The sequence below is a fragment of the Nicotiana sylvestris genome, chromosome 4 (genome assembly GCF_000393655.2).
Source record: "Nicotiana sylvestris chromosome 4, ASM39365v2, whole genome shotgun sequence".
NCBI classification, from domain to species: Eukaryota; Viridiplantae; Streptophyta; class Magnoliopsida; order Solanales; family Solanaceae; genus Nicotiana; species Nicotiana sylvestris.
In genome coordinates this window covers 68,784,964-68,809,268 of record NC_091060.1, presented here as the reverse complement: position 1 = coordinate 68,809,268, position 24,305 = coordinate 68,784,964, and the positions used below count along the sequence as shown (strand labels likewise).

At 39.9% G+C, this 24,305-nt stretch overlaps 1 protein-coding gene across 1 annotated transcript; it reads left to right on the top strand.

The window, feature by feature from the left end:
• The first annotated feature begins 18,847 nt into the window (after positions 1-18,847).
• Positions 18,848-19,360, top strand: LOC138889665 (uncharacterized). Its single transcript, XM_070172999.1, has 2 exons — positions 18,848-18,955; positions 19,136-19,360. The coding sequence occupies exons 1-2, from the start codon at positions 18,848-18,850 to the stop codon at positions 19,358-19,360; spliced, it is 333 nt and encodes a 110-aa protein (XP_070029100.1).
• The last annotated feature ends 4,945 nt before the right edge of the window (positions 19,361-24,305 follow it).

Here is a 24,305-nt window from a genome sequence, read left to right as displayed (position 1 = left end):
ACTAGACATACCCCTAAGGCTTAAAGACAAAATTCTAAGGTGACAGTAAAAGAAAAGCAATTTAGGACTTTCACAGAAATAGAGCATTTAAAGGCTCATAGTTTCCTCCGCAAATAAGCATACATGGAGCACGACTCAACCACAAATAAGGTCTTTAGCAATGAAAGTCCTAAAGCAGGATTTCTAAATGATTATGCAGGAATAAACCACTTTCAGATGCAGAAGTCACAACCTATTAGTTGCCTAGGATCTCTTTTAAAAGCTCATTAGGATTCAGAAATGTTGAGTGACAGAAACAGCTTCAGAGTAGTGCAAGTTTTGAAAATGCCCTAAGGCTTGCCTACATGCACGACTGATACTTATGTTAATGCAGAAATAAGCAAGTTTTGAAATAATCCCTTTTAAACCTATAGGCAGGATATCTAATGAGATTACAACAGTTTTGAGAGGACTAATTTTAGAAAAAAGTGTTATTGCCCGATTTTGAGAAGTAAACTAGACGAGGTACATTTGATCTATTAGGCTATTCGAATTACCAGACAGAATTGCGAATTAGATCATGGTATCTAGGCGTATTACTGTTTTTAGTCAACTTGCAGTAACATTTGAAAGGCTTGTTGAATCGGCATTACACCCTATAAGCATGGTATCTACACTTGAATTGATTTATTACATGATGACTTGGAACCTAGAAACATGGTTTCTACATGACAAAGGCATGATTTAAGAACATGATTTGTATCTGATGCAAGTGACATTAAAAGTGAAGTCCTTATAGGCATGCTTTCTATTATGATGCAAATGAGATTGAAAGCGAAACCCTACAGGCATGCTTCAACTATGAAAATGCTATCAGATTCAATAGGAATAGAAACCCTATAGGCATGTTCTCTAGTGAGTGAGGCAAGCAGATTCGAAATTAAATCCTAAAGCAGGATTCCTACCGAAGTTACCCCATAAAGTATACATCTACCCACCCTTTCACTAAATGCCCCAAATATCTGTTTACAAATTATTATAGGCTAATAAATGAATTACATAAGTGAAATAAAAATTAAGAAGCTATTCTATAGAGAGCCTGCGATCAGGCCATAGTTACCCAAAGCCTCCAATGGTCTTTCAATCCTTGTTTCTATAGACAAATCAGAGTCTAGGTGCATCAAAGTTCCCTAAGGGTCTCAAGGACCCCGGACAATGCTTACACCTAGACTTAATAGCCAAGCATTGAACCAGTGCAGTGTGGAAAGCCAGCCTCAGTATGCCAGAGTTCCAAGGGTTCTCAAGGGGATTCCAAGGCAGTACATATACTATAGGGGGCAGAACTTATTAACTAGGAGTAGAGTGAAAGTGCAGGACACATGTTTGAAAGGAGTTTGTTAAAAAACTGGACTGAAAGGTCCATTTTGAAAGCAATTAGTAACAGAGATGGTTGAAAGAAGTGGGATTAGTAAAATAGAGTTCAAACACTTTAGGGTAAGACCACACACAACAAGCGAATAAATTTAGTAATCACATATGGGGTTAAAGGGGTTTGGGGATACATATACATTGACTGCAGATACCTGACCCCAACATGAGTATTAGGACTAGTATGGACATGCTCAGAGATAGTTGGACACTGGCATAATCACAAACCAATCATGAACATATAGAGGAGGGACATGGGATTTGGGATGCATAAAGTGGTAAGTGCACAGTAGGTAAAAGAATACAATTGTCCAGGCATGCTTGAATCACTCAAAGGAATACATGAATTTAAAGGAAGGGGACTCATATCAACATCCTTAGATACATACTTCACAATAAAACCACAAGTAAAAGCAGGCCAGAATAAAAGAAACTGAAACAGGAATAGAAACATATTGTTGTTGAGACTTTAAATTAAACTAGGACATACCTGTGAAGATAGAGTTAGGCAAAATGAAAGAACCAAGGTTTATAGATGATTAGCCTTGTCTTGCAGCCGGCTAATAGTAGTAGAATAACACAAAGTTTTTTAAGTAAGAGGGGTTTTTGAAAGCCAAGTCTCGTGTCTTGTTAATGAAAAATTTAGGGTATTTATAGCTTTGAAAATAGGTAGAAAATAAGGTAACGAGTAAAGGTTTAGCACAATTATGGAAGTAATCACAACTAGAATCCAATTAATACAAGAATCCCCTTTAATCAAGGAATTACAGCTTAAACGGATACTAACAGGGATAACTAAGGAAAGAAAATCAATTGAGAAAGACTGGTTTTTACCATATAAGGGGTAGTAAAAATATAAAGCATATGATTGAGTCTAAGTGCAGAATACACTAATCAAGGAAAGGATTCAGCAAGAATGAAGCATCACAACAAATAAGGAAATGGAATTAATCAACCTTAATAGCCGAGTAAAATTTTAGGGTTTTATAAGAAAATCTTGCAATCAAACCATAAATTAAGGAAATCAGGATCAATCAAGAGGGAGTCATGATTCTGTTCTTCAACATATAAATAAAGAAGAATGAATAGGCGTAGCAGACATGCAAGGTCAGCCATATCGACATAAAGAAGCAAGAGATGAGCAAACTAAATGGACACAATCATACAGAAGTGACACGAGTAGGCTAAGGACTCAGTACAAAAACCCATTCGAAGCATGGTAACCAACAGAAACTTAACAAAGTCAAGTAGTCATGGCTAACACACAGAACCAGAGTGAAGAAAACCAATCTAACACACAGAAACAAGTAAAGAAGATCAGGCCAACACACAGAAACAAGCAAAGAAAATCTTTAAGAAATTAGGGCTATTTAACAAAGTTGAGTTAAAAATCAGTAAGAACTTAGAATCGGTCAGATAAACAAAGAAAAACGTTTAATCATAAAGAAATCAGTCAAAACAGGTATAGAAAGAACTCCGAAAACCCTAGTTTCTCAAAGGGAGTAAAAAATGGTTTAAAGTAGAAGATCTTTCAGAAGAAAGCTCGAGAATAAGCAAGTCATAGAAGGAGATAGGCTTAAAGCATAAAAATAACATAGATCTGAGAGATTCAGAAGAGAGTTAGGGTTTCAAAAAAGAAAACCAAGTAAAAATTAAAGGAACCTATTGAATCTTCACCGATCGTGTCATATAAGGTGTGATTTTGCCCAAAATCACACCGGAGACCCATAAGTAATAGGAACAGAAACCCTAGGTCCAAATCGACATGGCCTAGGACCTTTGAGGGCCTTAGAAATGATGAGCACGGTGATGAGAGACCCATTGGAGGCTTGGGTTTGAAAGGGTGGTCGCTGGAGATGACCAGAGAAGGAGGCAGTGAAAAGTGATTAGGGTTAGGTCGAGAGAGAAGAGAGACAAGAAAATCTGAGGGTGGCGCCCTTAGAAAAGTGATTAGGGTTAGGGGGTCTCTTAAAATTAAAAAGGAAAGGTTGAACGAGGGCCGTTGATCTAAGAGATCAACGACCAGGATTTAGGATGGCTTGGGTCGGGTAGACGTGTATAGGATCTGGGTCAGGTGGTTTGGGTGTGAAATTGGGCTGGAGAGGGGTCCAATTTTGGCTATAATTGAAAGCCAAATTTGACTGTTATTTAAATAGCCAATTTTACCTATTTAATTTATAAAAAATAACAGGAAATTTCTGGAAAATAAATTTAAGGTGCCAAAATGATTTGAAATACATAATTAACAATTTGAAAATACGAGATCCAATTTTATGCATATAAAACATAATTAAATCTTAAAAGGGCTAATATTGTAATTATGTGCAATTTAGCTTTAAAAATACTAAATGTAATTGTAAAAATATATAAAAATTACATTAGCCATATTTTGGAATAAATATAGAAATTAAATAGATGAATTATCAAAACAATAATTTTGGAAACAATCATTAGGGATTTTATGGATAAAAAGGAGAAAATAAGTCAATTTAATCCCTTGAAATTGTGGGAAAAATAATAAAAACCTTGGACATGCTTATATATGCATATATATATATATATATATGCTATTTTGAAGGTAGTTATATATATTTAAAATATATAGGGAAAAATTAGGTATCAACAGCTATCCCTCTTTACCCGGGAAGGATGAAAAAATTTACGGGTAAAGACATTATGACCAATTTTGACCGGACGGGATGTTTTGAAAGACAGAGACCGAGCTCCGATTTCTAAGTTACCTACATATCCCTAGTTTTATAAGAATCAGGCCATGTGTAGTTCGGGATTCACCTACGGAGTATGCCGATGAAATTTTGTAAGAACGGACACGAGGTGTGGAAGCGGTTACAGTGAGCATTTAAGGCTCAGGATGGTTGGAGGGAAATAGAGCAGGATTTCTCCTGCTAGGATAGCGGTTGCTTACTGATTACCTGCAGATAAATGATGCTACAAACGTATTTGCGAAAATTTAAACATGATGCAAATTCCCTTTGGACAATGAAGGTTGTCTTCAGACGATTAAAGATGACGTCCTTAGACCATGACATCCTGGGCCATGAATTGTTTAATGAGGGATTTGCAGGCCATAAAATGATGTTCTCGGTCCATGAAAATGGTGCCTACGAACTATGACGCCTTTGAATAGTGACATGCAAATTTTGGAAGATCCTCAGGTCATGGCATGGTGTCTTCAGGCTATGAGGATGGTGCCTTTAGACTATGACACCCTTGGATAGATTGGTGATATTTCAGCCCATGATATGCAATAGTATGATGTAACAAGATAAGGCTTAGTCTTGTAAGGTTGAAGGCAAAGCTTAGCCCGAAAGAGAAGCGAGATAAATAGTGTTTGGGATAGCGCTTAGTTTCGAAGAAAATTGGAGGTAGAGCTTAGCCTCGGAAGGCAGAATGGTAGCATTATGCAGATTGGAAGGCAGAATAGTAGCTTATGCAATACAGATGTAGGTGGATGTAGAGCTTAACCTCGGAAGGCAGAATGGTAGCCTTATGTAGATTGGAAGGCAGAATAGTAGCCTTATGCAATGCAGATGCAGATAGAGGTAGAGCTTAACCTCGAAAGGTAGAATGGTAGCCTTATGCAGATTGGAAGGCAGAATAGTAGCCTTATACAATGCAGATACAGATGGAGGTAGAGCTTAACCTCGGAAGGCAGAATGGTAGCCTTATGCAGATTGGAAGGCAGAATAATAGCCTTATGCAATGCAGATGCAGATGGAGGTATAATAGCCTTATGCAATGCAGATGCAGATGGAGGTAGAGCTTAACCTCGGAAGGCAGAATGACAGCCTTATGCAGATTGGAAGGCAGAATAGTAGCCTTATGCGATACAAATGCAGATGGAGACAACGTTTAGTCTCAGAAGGCAGAATGGTAGCATTATGCAAGAAATAAGTTAACAAACAACAGTAGAGTTTTCTTAGCTGACGACAGATTGTGGCGTTGTGATTACTGGGAGCATTGTGACATATGGAACATCGCTGGTGTGTGCTGATAGCAAATGTTGGCAAGTGCAATGGTTCTGAGAATCGTGTTCTTGAACAATGTTTGTCCTATGGTCGTATAGTATGTTAATGATTTCACAATCCTAGTTCCTACATTCAAAGAAAAATTGTGAGTTTTGTAAAGGGGAAAGTTAGCTCGTATCCCTGCTGGCTTTGCTTGACTCATTCGCCTTTGATCTGGTGATACTGTCTGTATTATTAGGGTAGCGTTGCTAAACAAGCAGTTTCAATAATAAACATGCATGATTTAGTAAAAGTATGATGTAAAATAACTTTTAGATGAACCGACGACTGTGACGTAGTTCAGGACTTTGCAACCTCTCCTGCTACGGAATTTTGAGGGTCCTCCTTAAAATTTTGCTCCAGTTTGATGGGTTGACGTTTTTGACTGTTGCTCGTGTGGCGATCGGCTGAAATTACTTTAGAATTTTGAGGGTCCTCTTCAAAATTCTGCCCCAGTTTCCAATTGCGGGGGAAAATGAAATTTTATTGCATTATGACCAAACCCATTGGGCTGCCTACGTATCCCCTCTCAAACATAAATCAGGTCAGGAGTAGTTCAATTTACATCATATAAGGAAAGCATAAAGATTACACATAGTAACGCTTGACTACATCTGAATTGATCGGCTTTGGCCAGACTTCTCCGTCTATTTCTGCAAGTATGAGGGCTCTTCCTGTCAAAACCCGGTGGACCATGTATGGACCCTGCCAGTTGGGAGAGAACTTCCCTTTGGCTTCATCTTGATGTGGAAAAATTTTCTTTAACACCAGCTGTCCCGGTGTGAACTGTCTTGGCTTAACTCTTTTGTTAAAGGCTCTGGACATTCTGTTCTGATAGAGTTGACCATGGCAGACTGCATTCATTCTCTTTCCGTCTATAAGGGCTAGTTGCTCATAACAACTTTTTACCCACTCTGCGTCGTCGAGCTCAACTTCTTGTATGATCCTTAGGGAAGAAATTTCTACCTCAGCGGGAATGACAGCCTCTGTACCGTAAACCAACATATAGGGGGTTGCCTCGGTTGATGTATGGACTATGGTGCGATACCCTAATAGAGCAAATGATAACTTCTCGTGCCACTGTCTGTGATTCTTTATCATTTTCCTCAATATCTTCTTGATATTCTTGTTGGCGGCTTCTATGGCTCCATTCATCTAAGGTCTGTAAGCTATGGAATTCTTGTGTTTGATATTGAAAGTTTTGCACATAGCTTTCATCAAGTCGCTGTTGAGGTTAGAGCCATTATCAGTAATGATTGACTCTGGAATTCCGAATCAACAAACAATATGGTCGCGGACAAAGTCTGCCATAACTTTCTTAGTCACTGCTTTGACCCATTTGGTGAAATAGTCGATGGCTACTAGGATAAACCTGTGTCCATTGGAAGCAACATGCTTGATTGGTCCAATAACGTCCATTCCCCAGGCGGCGAACGGCCATGGTGAGCTTGTTGTGTTAAGCTCGCTTGGAGGTACCTTTATCATGTCTGCATGTATCTGACAGCGGTGGCATTTCCAGACATACTAGATGTAGTCTGTTTCCATAGTCATCCAAAAGTAACTAGCCCAGAGTATCTTCTTTGCTAAGACAAAACCGTTCATATGTGGACCGCAGGTCCCAGCATGAATTTCTTCTAGTAGCCTGGATGCTTTCTTTGTGTCGACACATCTTAATAATCCTAAATCGGGAGTCCTCCTGTATAGGATTCCTACGCTGTGAAAGAAGTTGTTGGACAATCTCCGAAGTGTGCGTTTCTGGGTAGGATTCGCAAGCTCTGAGTACTCTTTTTTTGATAAATATTCCTTGATATCATGAAACCAAGGCTTTCTGTCTGCTTCCTCTTCAACATGGGCCCAGTAAGCTGACTGATTATGGGTTTTCACCGGAATGGGATTAATGAAATTCTTGTCGGGATGCTGTATAATAGATGAAAGGGTAGCCAAAACATCAACGAACTCATTCTGGATTCTGGGAACATGCTAGAATTAGAGTCTTCGTGAACCTCTTTCTCAATTCCTGTACATGATGCAGATACGAGAGTATGTTGGAGTTCTTGGTTGTCCATTCTCCTCGTACCTGATGTATAAGTAAGTCTGAATCTCCAATCACTAGCAGCTCTTGAACGTTCATGTAAATGACCATTTTGAGTCCTAAGATGCAGGCTTTATACCCGGCCATATTGTTGGTGTAAGGGAACTTGAGTTTGGTAGACACCGGATAATGCTGACCGTTTTTTGATATTAGGACTGCTACTATGCCAACTCCTTTGGGTTTTCAACAAGGTGGTCTGCTAGTGCCTGTCCCTTGACTACTTTCTGAGTTACGTAAATAATGTCGAACTCACTCAACAGGATTTGCCACTTGGCTAGCTTGCTTGTGGGCATGGGTTTTGGAAAGATGTACTTCAAGGAATCCATTCTCGATATGAGATATGTAGTATAGGCACAGAAGTAATGTCTCAGCTTCTGAGCTACCCAAGTCAAAGCACAACAGGTGCGTTCCAATAGAGAATACCGAGCCTCGTACGGGGTGAACTTCTTATTGAGATAATAAATGGCTTGTTCCTTCCTCACTATTTCATCATGCTGCCCCAGAACGTAGCCGAAAGCTCCATCTAACACTGTAACGTAGAGTAATAAGGGTCTACCTGGCTCGGGCGGGACTAAGATTGGTGGTGTGGACATGTACTCCTTGATTTTGTTGAAGGCCTTTTGGCAGTCATCGGTCCATTTGGTGGCAGCGTCCTTCTTTAACATCTTAAAGATTGGCTCACAAATAACTATAGACTGTGCTATGAATCGGCTGATGTAGTTAAGCCTTCCCAAGAAACTCATCACATCCTTCTTATTCCTTGGCGGTGGTAATTCTTGAATGGCTTTGACTTTCGATGGATCCAGTTCTATTCCTCGGCGGCTCACAATAAACCCAAGCAATTTCCCAGCAGGAACCCCAAATGCGCACTTTGTGGGGTTTAGTTTCAGGTTGTATATCCGCAGTCTATTGAAGAACTTCTTCAGATCTTCTATGTGGTCAGTGGCCTTTTTGGATTTGATAATAACATCATACACATATACCTCTATTTCCTTGTGTATCATATCATGGAAGATGGTAGTCATGGCCTTTATGTAGGTGCCCCCTGCATTCTTCAGGCCGAATTACATCATCTTGTAACAGTACACTCCCCACAGCGTAATGAAAGCCATTTTCTCAGCATCTTCCTTATCCATCCAGATCTGATGATAACCAACGAAGTAATCTACGAATGACTGTAGCTCATGCTTGGCGCAATTGTCAATCTGGATGTGTATATTTGGCAAAGGGAAGTCGTCTTTCGGACTGGCCCGGTTGAGATCTTGATAGTCGACATAGACTCTGACCTTCCCATCCTTCTTTGGCACTGGCAAAATATTGGCTAACCATGTCGGGTATTCTACTACCCTGAGAACCTTAGCGTTGATCTACTTGGTGACTTCTTCCTTGATTTTCAAACTCATATCAGGCTTGAACTTTCTGACATTTTGCTTTACCGGTGGACACATTGGATCGGTTGGAAATTTGTGAGCCACAATAGACTTACTCAGACCAGTCATGTCATCATACGACCAGGCGAATATATCCTCATACTCCTTTAGAAATTCTGCGTATTCTTTCTTCTCTGATGGCGGTAGGTGAATGCTGATTCGTGTTTCCTTGACGTTTTCTGCATCTCCCGGGTTGACAATTTCGGTCTCGTCCAGGTTGGACTTAGATCTATTTTCAAAGTTCTCAACTTCTTTGACAATCTCGTCAGGTATGTCATCTTCCTCTGAATCCATGTCCATTTGTTGCGTTGTCTCATTGCATGTCACAGTCATTGGTTCATCAAGACAAGTAATAGTAATGCTGTATTGGTAAAGCAAGGAGAGAAAACGATAGCAATAACTATTAATTCATAAGAAAAATCAAAAATGCTTTTGATAAATTGAGTAACGGTTTTGAACATCAAAGATCTTATTGCGAAAATAAAATCATTTAGCAAATAAAACAATGAGTAATGCTTGTTTTAGCCTTGCTTCCCCGAGGCTCGTCGGGCTTTGGTTGTCCTGATGGTCCTATTCTTGAGATGTGCCCCTCTACTCCCAGCCTGTATGGAAGGGCCTTTCTCCCCCTCCTCCTCGAGAATAACGCAATAGTCCATATCACCGTCCTCTAGAAACAAGTTCTTTACTACTGCAAATTCTTCTTCTTCATCTGACCCATAAATAATGTCGGCCTGTTGGAAGGTCTGCTCTAGATGCGGTATTGGCTGCTCTAGTGGGTAGTAAGGACCGCGTGTTGTTACCCAATTTTTTCCTATATATTTTAAATATGCATAAATACCTTCAAAATAGCATATATATGCATATATAATCATTTCCAAGGTTTTTATTATTTTTCGCATAATTTTAAGGGATTAAATTGACTTATTTTCTCCCTTTTTATCCATAAAATTCCCAATAATTGTTTCCAAAATTATTGCTTTGATAATTCATCCATTTAATTTCTATATTTATGCCAAAATATGGCTAAGGTAATTTTTATATATTTTTATAATTACATTTAGTATTTTTAAAGCTAAATTTCACATAATTGCAATATTAGCCCTTTTAAGATTTAATTATGTTTTATATGCATAAAATTGATGATTTCATATTTTAAAATTGTTAATTATGTATTTCAAATCATTTTGGTACCTTAAATTTATTTTCCAGAAATTGCTTGTTATTTTTTTATAAATTAAATAGGTGAAATTGGCTATTTAAATAACAACCAAATTTGGCTTTCAATTATAGCCAAAATTGGACCCCTCTCCAGCCCAATTTCACACCCAAACCACCCGACCCAGATCCTATACACGCCTACCCGACCCAAGCCATACTAAATCCTGGCCTAGATCAACTGCCCTCATTCGACCTTTCCTTTTTAATTCTGAGAGACCCCATAACCCTAATCACTTTTCTAAGGGCGCCGTCCTCAGATGCTTTCGTCTCTCTTCTCTCTCGACCTAACCCTAATCAATTTTCACCGCCTCCTTCTCCGGCGACCACCCTTTCAAACCCAAGCCTCCAATGTGTCTCTCATCACCCTGCTCATCATCTCTAAGGCCCTCAAGGGTCCTAGGCCATGTCGATTTGGACATAGGGTTTCTGTTCCTGTTACTTATGGGTCTCCGGTGTGATTTTGGGCAAAATCACACCTTATATGTCACGATCGGTGAAGTTTCAATAGGTTCCTTTAATTTTTACTTGGTTTTCTTTTTGAAACCCTAACTCTCTTCTGAATCTCTCAGATCTATGTTATTTTTATGCTTTAAGCCTATCTCCTTCTATGAATTGCTTATTCTCGAGCTTTCTTTTGAAAGATCTTCTACTTTAAACCATTTTTTACTCCCTTTGAGAAACTAGGGTTTTCGGAGTTCTTTCGATACCGTTTTCGACTGATTTCTTTATGATTAAACCTTTTTCTTTGTTTATCTTGACCGATTCTAAGTTCTTACTGCTTTTTAACTCAACTCTATTAAAAAGCCCTAATTTCTTAAAGATTTTCTTTACTTGTTTCTGTGTGTTGGCCTGATCTTCTTTACCTGTTTTTGTGTGTTAGATTGGTTTCTTCACTCTGGTTCTGTGTGTTAGCCATTACTACTTGACTTTGTTAAGTTTTTGTTGGTTACCATGCTTCGAATGGGTTTTTTCTACTGAGTCCTTAGCGTACTCGTGTCACTTCTGTATGATTGTGTCCTTCTGGTTTGCTCATCTCTTGCTTCTTTCTGACGATTTGGTTGACCTTGCATGTCTGCTATGTCTGTTCATTCTTCTTTATTTATATGTTGAAGTACAGAATCATGACTCCCTTTTGTTGATACCGACTTCTTTAATTTATGGTTTGATTGCAAGATTTTCTTATAAAACCCTAAAATTTTACTCGGCTGTTTAAGTTGATTGATTGCATTTCCTTATTTGCTGTGGTGTTTCATTCTTGCTGAATCCTTTCCTTAATTAGTGTATTTTGTAACTAGACTCAATCGTATGCTCTATACTTTTACTACCCCTTATATGGTAAAAACCAGTCTTTCTCAACTGATTTTCTTTCCTTGGTTATCCCTGTTGGTATCCGTTTAAGTTGTAATTCCTTGATTAAAGGGGAGTACTTATATTAATTGGATTCTAATTGTGATTACTTCCATAATTGTGCTAAACCTTTACTTGTTACCTTATTTTCTACCTATTTTCAAAGCTATAAATACCCTAAGTCTTTCATTAACAAGACACAAGACTTGGCTTTCAAAAACCCCTCTCTTACTTAAAAAAACTCTGTGTTATTCTACTACTATCAGCCGGCTGCAAGCCAAGGCTAATCATCTGTAAACCTTGGTTCTTTCATTTTTCTTACCTCTATCTTCACTGGTATGTCCTAGTTTAAATTAACGTCTCAACAACAACATGTTTCTATTCCTGTTTCAGTTTCTTTTATTTCTGGCCTGCTTTTACTTGTGGTTTTGTTGTGAAGTCTGTATCTAAGCATGCTGATATAATTCCCCTCCCTTTAAATTTATGTATTCCCTTTGTGTGATTCAAGCATGCTTGGACAATTGTATTCTTTTACCTACTGTGCACTTACTACTTTGTGAATCCCAAATCCCCCGTCCCTCCTCTATGTGTTCATGACTGATTTATGATTATGCCAGTGTCCAACTATCTCTGAACATGTCCATACCAGTCCTAATACTCCTGCTAGGGTCAGGTGTCTACAGTTAATGTATATGTATCCCCAAACCCCCTTAACCCCATGTGTGATTACCGAATTCATTCACTTGCTGTGTATGGTCTTACCCTGAAGTGTTTGAACTCTGTTTTACTAATCCAACTTCTTTCAACCATCTTTGTTACTAATTGCTTTCTAAATGGACCTTTTAGTCCAGTTTTTTAACAAACTCCTTTCAAGTATGTGTCCTGCACTTTCACTCTACTCCTAGTTAATAAGTTCTGCCCCATCTAGTATGCGTACTGCCTTGGGATCCCCTTGAGAACTCTTGGAACTCTGGCATACTGAGGCTGGATTTCCACAGTGCACTGGTTCAATGCTTGGCTATTAAGTCTAGGTGTAAGCATTACCCAGGGTCCTTGAGACCCTTAGGGAACTTTGATGCACCTAGACTCTAATTTGTCTATGGAAACAAGGATTGAAAGACCATTGGAGGCTTTAGGTAACTATGGCCTAATTGCAGGTTCTCTATAGAATAACTTCTTAATTTTTATTTCACTTATGTAATTCATTTGTTGGCTTGTAATAATTTGTAAACAGATCTTTGGGGCATTTAGTGAAAGGGTAGGTAGATGTATACTTTATGGAGTAACTTGGGTAGGAATCATGCATTAGGATTTAATTTCGAATCTACTTGCCTCACTCACTAGAGAACATGCCTATAGGGTTTCTGTTCATGTTGAATCTGATTGCATTTTCATAGTAGAAGCATGCCTGAAGGGTTTCGCTTTCGATCTCATTTGCATCATAATAGAAACCATGCCTATAAGGACCTCACTTTTAATGTCACTTTCATCATATACAAATCATGTTCTTAAATCCTGCATTTGTCATGTAGAAACCATGTTTCTAGGTTCCATGTCATCATGTTTTAAATCAACTCAAGTGTAGATACCATGCCTATAGGGTGTAATTCCGATTCAACAAGCCTTTCATATGTTACTGCAAGTTGACTAAAAACAGTAATATGCCTAGATACCATGATCTAATTCGCAATTCTGTCTAGTAATTCGAATTAGCCTAATAGATCAAATGCACCTCACCTAATTTATTTCCCAAAACCGGGCAATAACTTTTTTTTATAAATTAGTCCTTTCAAAACTGCTGTAATCTCATTAGATATCCTGCATGTAGGTTTAAAAGGGATTATTTCAAAACTTTCTTGTTTCTGCATTAACATAAGTATCAATCGTGCATGTAGGCAAGCCTTAGGGCATTTTCAAAACTTGCACTGCTCTGAAGCTGTTTTTGTCACTCAACATTTCTGAATCCTAATGAGCTTTTAAAAGAGATCCTAGGTAACTAATAGGTTGTGACTTCTTCATCTGAAAGTGGTTTATTCCTGCATAATCATTTAGAAATCCTTCTTTAGGATTTTGATTGCTAAAGACCTTATTTGTAGTTGAGTCGTGCTTGTTTGCGGAGGAAACTATGAGCCTTTAATTGCTCCATTTCTTTGAAAGTCTTAAATTGCTTTTCTTTGACTGTCGCCTTAGAATTTTGCCTTTATTAGGGGTATGTCTAGAACTGCCTATAGGAAGAGGTCCTAATTCCCTCCGGGACTATTAAGAAGGGACGGGTAGCAGCACGCAATAGGAATCGATGACTAACACTCGCTTTACATGACCAATAAGGGGATGTGAAGGGTAGACGTGGGATATGATGACTACGCGCTAATATTATGTGTAGCCCCTCATTGAGGAGTATTTACCGGACATTGCGTGGGGTGATCCTGCAGGATAAACAACATAGGACCCCTCTTTACCCCCTAACCTTCTCCTTGTTTAAATCTTTTCTTCATAATTTGTTCAACCTTTATTTCACTACTTGACTTGTTCAAATGTACTGTACCTATTTGATTCAATTATTTGTATGGACTAATTTGTAAAAATATAAGTTTGGTCGGGACCCACAGTTGTGGACCAAGAGGGGTGCCTAACACCTTCCCTCGAGGTTATCTCGCGCCCTTACCCTAATCTCTGGTAATGCAAACCAACCCAAGAGTTAATCACTCTAGGTGCCCTAATGCATCATAATCCGTTAGGTGGCGACTCTTGAAATACCCAATTCCCAAAAAGGAAATGAGTCATTGCACCCCATGGAATGTCGAAACCCGGACCTCTCTACGTGAGGAGGGAAAAAGGGGGCGCGACAGCATGGCGACTCTACTGGGTATATTTGTGTAGGCTCTTACCATAACAAACTTGTCTTTACAAACTAGTCCAAGCATGCTTTATCCCGTACCCTCCTCTCTTATTTGAATTTAATTGTCTGTTTCTTTTTAAGCATTTATGATTTCTTTATTACCCTGAAAACTGACTTGTCTCTTTGTTTTCCTTTTCTTGTAACTGTCTTTTCAATTATTTAAATGCTATATTTATTTTTCCAACGTGAAAATACTTGTCTATATGTTATTAATTGCTGCATAAATCATGCTCCACATCATATTCCACTCGTGCCAAACAAATACTATTGCAACGCTTGATGAGTGGTTGCGCCCTTCCTATATCATTACCCCCCATGAATTCGGAAAGGCTTATTTGCAGTAAAACTAGTCGATCAGCGGTGTAGTCGACAGTTCCGTGCCTTCCCCCTTGAGTTGTCCGCTCAAGGGTGCCAGTCTAAAACCCCATAGAAACCTTACTCTGTTTAAATTGCGCATGCATCATGGTCAAACCTAGCTGGGTCAGTTATATTGTCCACATAATGATCCTTTAAGATAGCCTTGTCCAAAAGTCCACTGGGTTTCCCTAAACCCAAACGGACATCATCACGTTCTGTGCATTTATTTGGAGAACTAAATGCTTCATGCTAATTGTTGATGTTAAATAGTCAAGTCTGGTGGGGGTAAGGGCCTAACCTTGTTTGACTTGCAGAAATATGAGGCACGAAGTCCCCAAATTCGGCATGATCACCAATATCCACCCAAGATTGCTAAGTTGGTGGGAAGATTTACATTCTAGTGACAAAACCCTTGTCAGAAAATATCTGGGTAATATACCATCCCTCTTGGATATCTAGCCTAACAACATGATAATAGAAGCTGCTACCTTATTTTGGGATTGTGAAAGGGTCGTGTTCCGCTTCAGAGACATCAAAATAACACCTTTGCTAGAGGAGATATGAGGACTGGCCGGTCTAGTATGGGAAACCCCGGGTTTGCTAATGCCTGAGAACCGCACGGGCAAGGGTTTCCTAAAAATGATGGGTTTGAAGAAGAATGCTTAATTGGTATGCCTAAAGGAATCGTACATCCCTTTTGACTACCTGTATGAAAGGTACGGTCACAACAAATCATACCGTACCTACCATGACGAGTTTGCCATCACATCCTTGGGACATATCCATCGTAGGGTATTCGTCTTCATGTTTTGCTTCCTGGGTCTGATCGTGTTTTCAATGAAGAAAGGGAGAATCTATACTAGGCTGGCTATGGTAACTAAGACCCTAATGGAGGGGATTGGTGGGTAGACATTCAACATTGTACCCATGATCATTGCAGACATATACCGAGCCTTAGAGAAGTGTCAATGAGGAGCGATACACTTCGAAGGCTGCAATCTACTACTTCAGCTTTGGCTCATGGAACATCTCCAAAAAGGCGAATACCGACAAGAAATTCAGCGAATGTCCTGGGATGATCACATCGCTTTACACCATCCAAAGCGAATGAATTACATCCTTGACATGTCCGCTCAGCCTGAGAATGCCAAAGAATGGATTGAGCTCTTTGATAATCTGATTGAAGAATATGTTTAATGGATGTTCGAGTGGTTTCCAACATAGGAGTTCATCGCCCGATCCAGAGATGCACCTTTCCTGATACTGATTGGTCTAAGAGGAACATACCCTTACGTCCCTCTTCAAGTTATGAGGCAAGAAGGTAGGAAGCAAGTCATACCTAGGGTCGACAAGATAAGCCATCTTCGAGCAGACTTCCAAAATGATGATAGTCCCCACAAGTGCCAAGCCCAGCACATGTGGCACTGCAAGATCGTAATGGAGAAAGACACAATCGAGCCAGACAAATATCATGCCGGTGTACCCCTTTCTATTCTGGTTGGTTGGAAGACAATTGGGATGGTCTGGGCCAGCCAGGGTTTGTTCGAGGTCATAGAATTATAGATAAGAAGGACGAGGCACAAGTCAAGTACAACCAACTAAGCAAAAGGATCCGTGAATGTGAGAGCGAACACCGCGAGATACAAGAGTCCAACAAGAAGCTGATTGAGGAATGGAAAGACATGGCTATCAGTTCCAACTAAAGGCTAGGATACTTGGAGTGAGGCATAGTAGAACTAGCTGGAAAATTTCTCAAAAGGGTTGAAGACTGTCAAAAGGCTAAAGGGATTGAAGGTGGACATTTAGCCAGAGCATACCTATTGTTGAGACTTCACGAATTGGGGAAGCTGTTCGACAGAGCCAAGGATGTCGAATCTGGGGAAGGTCCTTCTAGGACCAAATAGATGTTGTGCTTATTATTTCAAGTGAATTGGTGTTGCAAGACTATATGTGGAAGGTGTGTTTCAATGTGCACAATATGCTATCCTTGATATATGTGGATATATGACTTGTTTGATCAATTGCAAGGTGCTACGTGTTTCTCAAAAATTGACTTGCGGTCCGGGTATCATCAATTGAAGATAAGGGAGCAGGATATTCTAAAAATAGCTTTCAGGACTCGGTATGGGCACTTTGAATTTCTGGTGATGTCTTTTGGGCTAAAAAATGCCCTGGCAGCTTTCATGGATCTTATGAATCGAGTCTTTAAGCCTTTTCTAGACTCTTTTGTGATAGTGTTCATTGACGACATTCTTGTGTATTCCCAAAGTCGGGAGGACAATGCTGACCACCTCAGGGAAATTCTGCAGAATCTTCAACATCACCAACTGTATGCAAAATTTTTGAAATGTGAATTTTGGCTTGAATCTGTCACGTTCTTGGGTCATGTCGTCTCCAGGGAAGGGATTATGATTGATCCTCAAAAGATTGCAGTAGTAAGGAATTGGCCTAGACCTACCACTCCAACAGAGATTCACAATTTCTTAGGTTTGGCTGGGTACTACAGAAGATTTGTAGAGGGATTTTCTACTCTTGCCTCTCCATTGACTAAGTTGACATAGAAAGCAGTTAAGTTCCAGTGGTCCGATGCTTGTGAAAGGAGTTTCCAGGAATTGAAATCAAGATTGACTACAACACCGGTATTAACCCTGCCAGAGTGTATAGAGAGATTTATGGTGTATTGCGATGCTTCAAGGATCGGGCTTGGGTGTGTGCTAATGCAACATGACAAGGTTATAACTTACACTTCTAGGCAACTCAAGAATCATGAAAAGAACTATCCAACACACAACTTAGAGCTTGCAGTAGTGGTGTTTGCACTAAAGATTTGGCAACATTATTTTTATAGGGTCCATGTGGATGTATTTACGGACCACAATAGCCTTTAATATATTTTCAAACAAAAGGAGTTGAACATCAGACAAAGAAGATGGTTAGAGTTGCTCAAGGATTATGATATCGATATTCTCTATCACCCCGGAAAAGCCAATATTGTGGCGGATGCTCATAGCCGGAAATCTATGGGAAGTTTGGCTCATTTGGAGACATATCTAAGGGCGTTGGCCCGAGAGGTTCACTAATTGGCTAGTTTGGGAGTCCGCCTTGCGGACTCTAATGAAGGAAGAGTGATTGTGTAGAATAGGACTGAATCATCGCTTGTGGCAGAGGTGAAGGAGAAGCAATTTAATGATCCATTGTTAGCTCAGCTGAAGGAGGAGATTTACAAGTACACGACCGTAGCTTTTTCCTTTGGCATGGATGATGGTACCCTACGGTACCAAGGCAGCCTATGTGTTCCAGATATTGACGGCCTTCGGGAGAGGATCATGGCCGAAGCTCACAATTCTAGGTATTCCATACACCCAGGTTCTACAAAAATGTATCACGATCTTAAGGAAGTTTATTGGTGGAGCAACATGAAAAGGGATGTGGCAGACTTTGTGGCAAAATTTCTGAATTGTCAACAAGTGAAGGCCGAACACCAAAGGCCTGATGGATTGGCTCAAAGCATAGAAATTCTAATGTGGAAATGGGAAATGATCAACATGTATTTTGTGGTAGGGTTACCGCGCACTCCGCGTAAGTTTGACTCAATTTGGGTAATCGTGGATCAACTCACGAAATTAGCACACTTCTTGCTAGTTAAATCTACCGACACAGCGGAACAATATGCTCAGTTGTATATCAAAGAAATAGTCAGGTTGCATGGCACTCCAGTATCAATCATTTCAGATCGAGGGGCTCAGTTCACGACCAACTTTTTGAAGAAATTTCAGCAAGGTTTGGGTACGCAGGTAAATCTTAGTACAACTTTTCATCCTCAGACCGACGGGCAAGTGGAGCGACCTATTCAAACGCTTGAGGACATGTTGCGTGCTTGTGCTCTTAATTTGAAAGGTAGCTGGGATGACCATTTGCCACTCATAGAATTTGCTTATAACAACAGCTTCCATGCTAGTATCCAGATGGAACATTCGAGGCATTGTGTGGTAAAAGATGTAGGTCTCCCATTGGGTAGTTCAAGGTTGGAGAAGCTGAATTGATAGGGCCGGACCTTGTACATCAGGCCATGGAGAAAGTCAAAATTATTAAGGAAAGGTTGAAAACTTCTCAGAGTCACCAAAAGTCTAATTCAGACGTTCGTCGCAGAGATTTGGAGTTCAAAGAAGATTATTGGGTATTTTTGAAGTTTCCTCCATGAAGGGTATCATGCGGTTTGGAAAGAAAGGAAAATTGAGTCCGAGGTATGTCAGACCGTATAGAATCATTCAGAGGATCGGTCAGGTGGCATATAAGCTTGAGCTACCACCCAAGATGTCATTGACACCCAGTCTTCCATGTGTCTATATTGAAGAAGGTAGTGGGAGATCCGTCCACTATTGTGCCAGTTGAAACCATTGAGGTTAATGAAGAACTGTCATATGAAGAAATTCCAGTTGCCATTCTTGACAGGCAGGTCCGGAAGTTGAGAAATAAAGAAATTGCCTCCGTGAAAGTGTTATGGCGAAACCAGCAGGTTGAAGAAGCCACTTGGAAAGCCGAGGAAGATATGAAAAAGAAGTACCCACATTTATTTGTATAGCCATGTAATAGCTTTTATAAATTTGGTTCCTATGAACTCTGTATCCTTTGATTTGGTCTATATAAAACTGTTCTGTTTTGGTTATATGTTGCCCCTACAGCCATGGTTGGTGTCGTTACAAGTTATGTCATGTCTATGGATTGTGTATATGCTGTTAGGATATGTTTCTGGCGCTCTCTAACAGGTGGATATGCCTAGATACAAAGGAAACTCTGGCAAAATTTTTGAAAATTTAGGGAGTTAGCCAAATTTAGGGCTATTGATATGTTTCATAATGTGAAAAAGCTGAAGTTGCATAAGGATTACTAATGAGTGAACCTTGATCCTCATTCTAGGATGAATGATCTTAAGTGGGGGCGGCCGCGTGTAAGGCCCCGTGAAAATTTTTGCTCAAAAACCCGAGATCGGTTCGGACCATTTGGATTGATCTGTCCATTAAAAAGTTAAGGAATAATATTTTTCAGAAAAGCGCATTTTTGCGGTCCATTATGCAGTGGCATAATAGCTATGCGGACCGCATAGTCACCGTAGAATGAGGAAGTTTGATGGTTAATTTTGAGGTCAACTATGCAGCTAATTATGCGATTGCATAATCAATATGCGGGCCGCATAGTCATCGCATAATCTCCTTGGAATTTTGCGAGGGGCAGTTCTGCGGTGCATTATGCGACCGTAGAATAGGTATGTAGACCGCATTCTTGTCGCATACCCGGGCAGTTTGTTCAAGTTTGGGGGCCATTTTGCGGGCCGCATGTCCATTATGCGATCGCAGATTGTGTCGGGGCTCCTATTTTTTTACTTTTAAAACCCGACCCCATCCCATTAAAAACACCCCATTAGACCCCTTTTATGCTATTTTACTGCAAATAGAGTTTTAGAGGGGGTTCTAGAGGGAGAAACTAACTCTCACCAAGTCACTACAATCCTTGCCCAAATCTTTGAAGACTTTCAAGTAAAAATTTGATAGGCCTTCATCCTAAGAGGTAAGAACTTGTGCCCTAATCTATAATTTTGAAATTTCTATTGAAATAAGTGATTAGCAAGTGGGTTCATGGGTATAAGGATTGATTATCTTGCATGTATAATTGATAATAGGGTATGGGGAGATTGTAAGTTAAAAAGATAGCAATTGGGTTGTAAGATAATAAAAATCTCTCACAGAAGGGTCCTAAAATCACAACGCACACTTAGTGCTTGATACTATACTCAAATGAGCTAGAATCTTAATCATGTCTCTCATTCTTGGTTCAATTTATAATTCTCATAAAATAGATCGAAGTTGCTAGGAAGTTCCGGAATTATTGTAAGAATTTAAGGAAAGCTCTATTGAGGTATGTATGGCTAAAACCCCCTCTTCTTAGAAACTGAACTCCCATGGCGTCCATATAAATGTTGTAAGTCTGAAAATTTATAGATGTTGTGCTTATTATTTCAAGTGAATTGGTGTTGCAAGACTATATGTGGAAAGTGTGTTTCAATGTGCACAATATGCTATCCTTGATAAATTGAGAATGTGTGAAAGATGTGAACTATGTGCTAAAATGCGTAGATTCGAAGTCAAGTTTAAATTGAGATTGTTATGCCAAAATAATGTGAACTTCTCCCCATGATTACAATTTGAATTGCTCTTGTATGTGCCTATGATCTTAAATGGCATGGTTAATGTTAAAATTGGGAATAATATGAAACATGAGTTATGGAATGTGGCCTAGTGCCAAGTATGATGTGGTAATTGTGGCCCCAAGTGTCACTGAACTAATATATGTGAAACCAAAAATTGAAGCGAGATGACTAATGGAAAAGGGTAACGTCTTGGTAAGACGGCCTAGCCAATCGGGCCGTGATCGGACGCCATGCTATACACATGGTGATATTATGTTGATAATTGAAATCGAAAAGTGAGAATGAAATAGTGATTGAGGTATATGTCTCAAATGAGGCAGCTTAGCCGATCGGGCCGTGATAGGACTCCACGCAATGAAAGTGGTGGTATTGTGAATGATGATGCAACAATATGGAATGCCCCAACCTAAAGTTATGGAAATTGTGTGAAAGCTATGTGAACCCTTTTATTTGATGACGTGGCGATTGTTTGAATCTTTGTTAGTCCTTATGATTTCTTTACTCTTGTTTGGTTGTTCTTTTTAATAAGATGATGTTTAGTTATACATACTAGTACTATTCCATGGTACTAACATCCCTTTTTCCGGGGGCGCTACATTTTTGAATGAATGTAGGTGGTTCTATAGCGGACAGTGCCGATCATAGGTAGCGGAGCATCCTCCTCTCAGCAATCTTGGTGAGCCCCTCTTTTTCCAGGGGTTACGCAGCACGTCTTTTATTATAAATTTTCACTTTTGAGGTATAGCCGGGGTCTTGTTGCCGGCGTTATCATAACTATCTTTTGTACCTTTAGAGGCTCCGTAGATGTTTGTGTGGGTTATGTTTGGGTATTGGATGGGTCATTAGACTATATTGTAATTCTAAACTCTTATTTCCTCTAAACTATAACTGCATAATGTTTTGGGAATATAACTATGGTTTGAGGATTGTAACATAAAATGAACTAGTAATGTTTCATGTACGATCTTTCCTACTGTCTAATTTAAATGAAAACATGGTTACTTGATCATAATGAGTTGGGTAGAAGGAGTCAAAAAGGCTTGCTCAGTTGGGTTCACTCGATTGAGCGCCGGTCGTGCCTACCGAGATTGGACGTGACACCGCGGTGGTTGCACAGCTGTCCGCGGAAAATCAACCGGCCGCAAACCCTTGTTTAGACCTCTCTCAACTTGAGCACTGCGGACCACGAAAAAAGCATCGCAGCCGCGGAGAGGAACCGCTGTCAGTGGAAGTTACCACCGCTGAACGCGGTTATCAGGATTTAAAATTCTCAGATAAAACATATGACCGTGGACTGTGGAAAATCAACCGCGGCCGCAAAAGTTAAACTTGGGTCTAGCACACCTAGGGTTTTAGATGTTCTTGCATTTTAGCAATCTCCTCTACATTTTTAACTCCACCAGGTGTTCATTAACAACTTCTAACTATATGAAGCCTAGCCTAATTAACATTAAACAATCCTAGGTTAAAATTAAAGAAAGGGGGAAGAAGAAGTAAAAACTAACAGGTAAAATAACAACAAGTACAAAATTGAAGACTAATGATGGAAATGAAATTACCAGATATGAAATGTGCAAGGGAAATAGACTCTAAATCTTGTGTGTGCAGCTTAGGGAGTGGAATGAATAGTGAAATTGAGTTTGAGAATGAAATGGGCGAAAAGGGTAAAAGGCTTTATGACCGCATATTTATAGAAAATACCAGGGGCCCACATGATCTTACCTACCGCGGCTGCAATAAATCACTGCGGTCCGCGCTGGTGCAGAACTGAAGGGCTGCAAAACCAAGCTTACCACTGTTTTCATTTAAATTATGAGACCGCGGTTGAAGCTTCAAAGAACCCCTATTTTGGATTGTTTAGCACCGCTGACCGCCATCAAATTCCGCCTTCGCGGTAAGGCCACCGCGATCGCCAAAAATGGAGCACGACAGCGGTCTAATCTTTAGAGAGTGTCAAATTTTTCAAGCTTAGTCCTGCACTGCATCAAACATCCCTACACACATCTCACAACCGGTTAGTCCAATAACAAATCCTACACTAAGAAGAAAATCAGAAAAGAAAGAAGAAAAACACATGGGTTGCCTCCCAAGAAGCGCCTGATTTAACGTCGCGGTACGATGCAGGTTACCATCAATCACTTGAGATGGATCATTGCCACCACGTGGCTGTCATTAAACTTGCTAAGATAGTGCTTGACTCTATGCCCATTAACTCTGAAGATCTCACCATTTTTTTCAAATCAAGAGCACCAAATAGAGTTACAAGCACCACCTCAAAAGGTCCACTCCATTTAGACTTAAGCTTTCTCGAAAACAGTCATAACCGGGAGTTGAACAAAAGAACCAAGTCACCCACTTTGAATTCCTTGCTACGGGCATACTTGTCATGTAAGTACTTCATCTTGTCCTTATACAAGGATGAGCTGGAATAGGCATGCAACCGAAACTCATCAAGCTCATTGAGTTGCTCCACCCGGAGATTTGCTATAATATCCCATTCAAGATTCAACTTCCTCAAGGCCCACATGACCTTGTTATCTAACTCAACCGGGAGATGGAAAGCTTTCTCAAACACCAACCGGTACAGAGACATACCAATCTGAGTCTTATAAGCAGTCCTGTAGGCCCACAAAGCATCATCCAGTTTCTTTGACCAGTCAGTCCTATTTGCATTAACCATCTTTGAATATGCTCTTGATCTCCCTGTTAGAGACCTCAACTTGCCCACTACCTTGAGGATGGTAAGGGGTAGAAACCTTATGATTGACACCATACTTTGCAAGCAAAGTGTCAAATGCCTTTTTGTAAAAATGAGACCCCCCATCACTGATGATTGCTCTAGGAGTGCCAAACAGAGTAAAGATACTCTTCTTAAGAAAAGCCACAACACTCCTGGCCTCATTGTTGGGTAAAGACATGGCCTCAACCCACTTAGAAACATAATAAACGGCCACCAGAGTGTACGTGTTGCCACATGAACTCACGAAAGGTCGCATGAAGTCAATTCTCCACACATCAAATATGTCAACCTCAAGAATAGTAGTGAGAGGCATCTCATGCTTCTTTGAAATTCCACCTCCTCTTTAACATTCATCACACCTCTTCACAAGCTCACTCGCATCATTGTACAATGTAGGCCAATAAAAACCACAACTAAGCACCTTTGAAGCTATCCTCACCCCACCATGATGACCACCATAGGGAGAGGAATGACAAGCATCTATAATACTCATTTGCTCCTCTTCTGGAACACATCTTCGAATCACACCATCATTACAGATTTTGAACAAGTAGGGCTCATCCCAGTAGTAGTCCAAGTTAT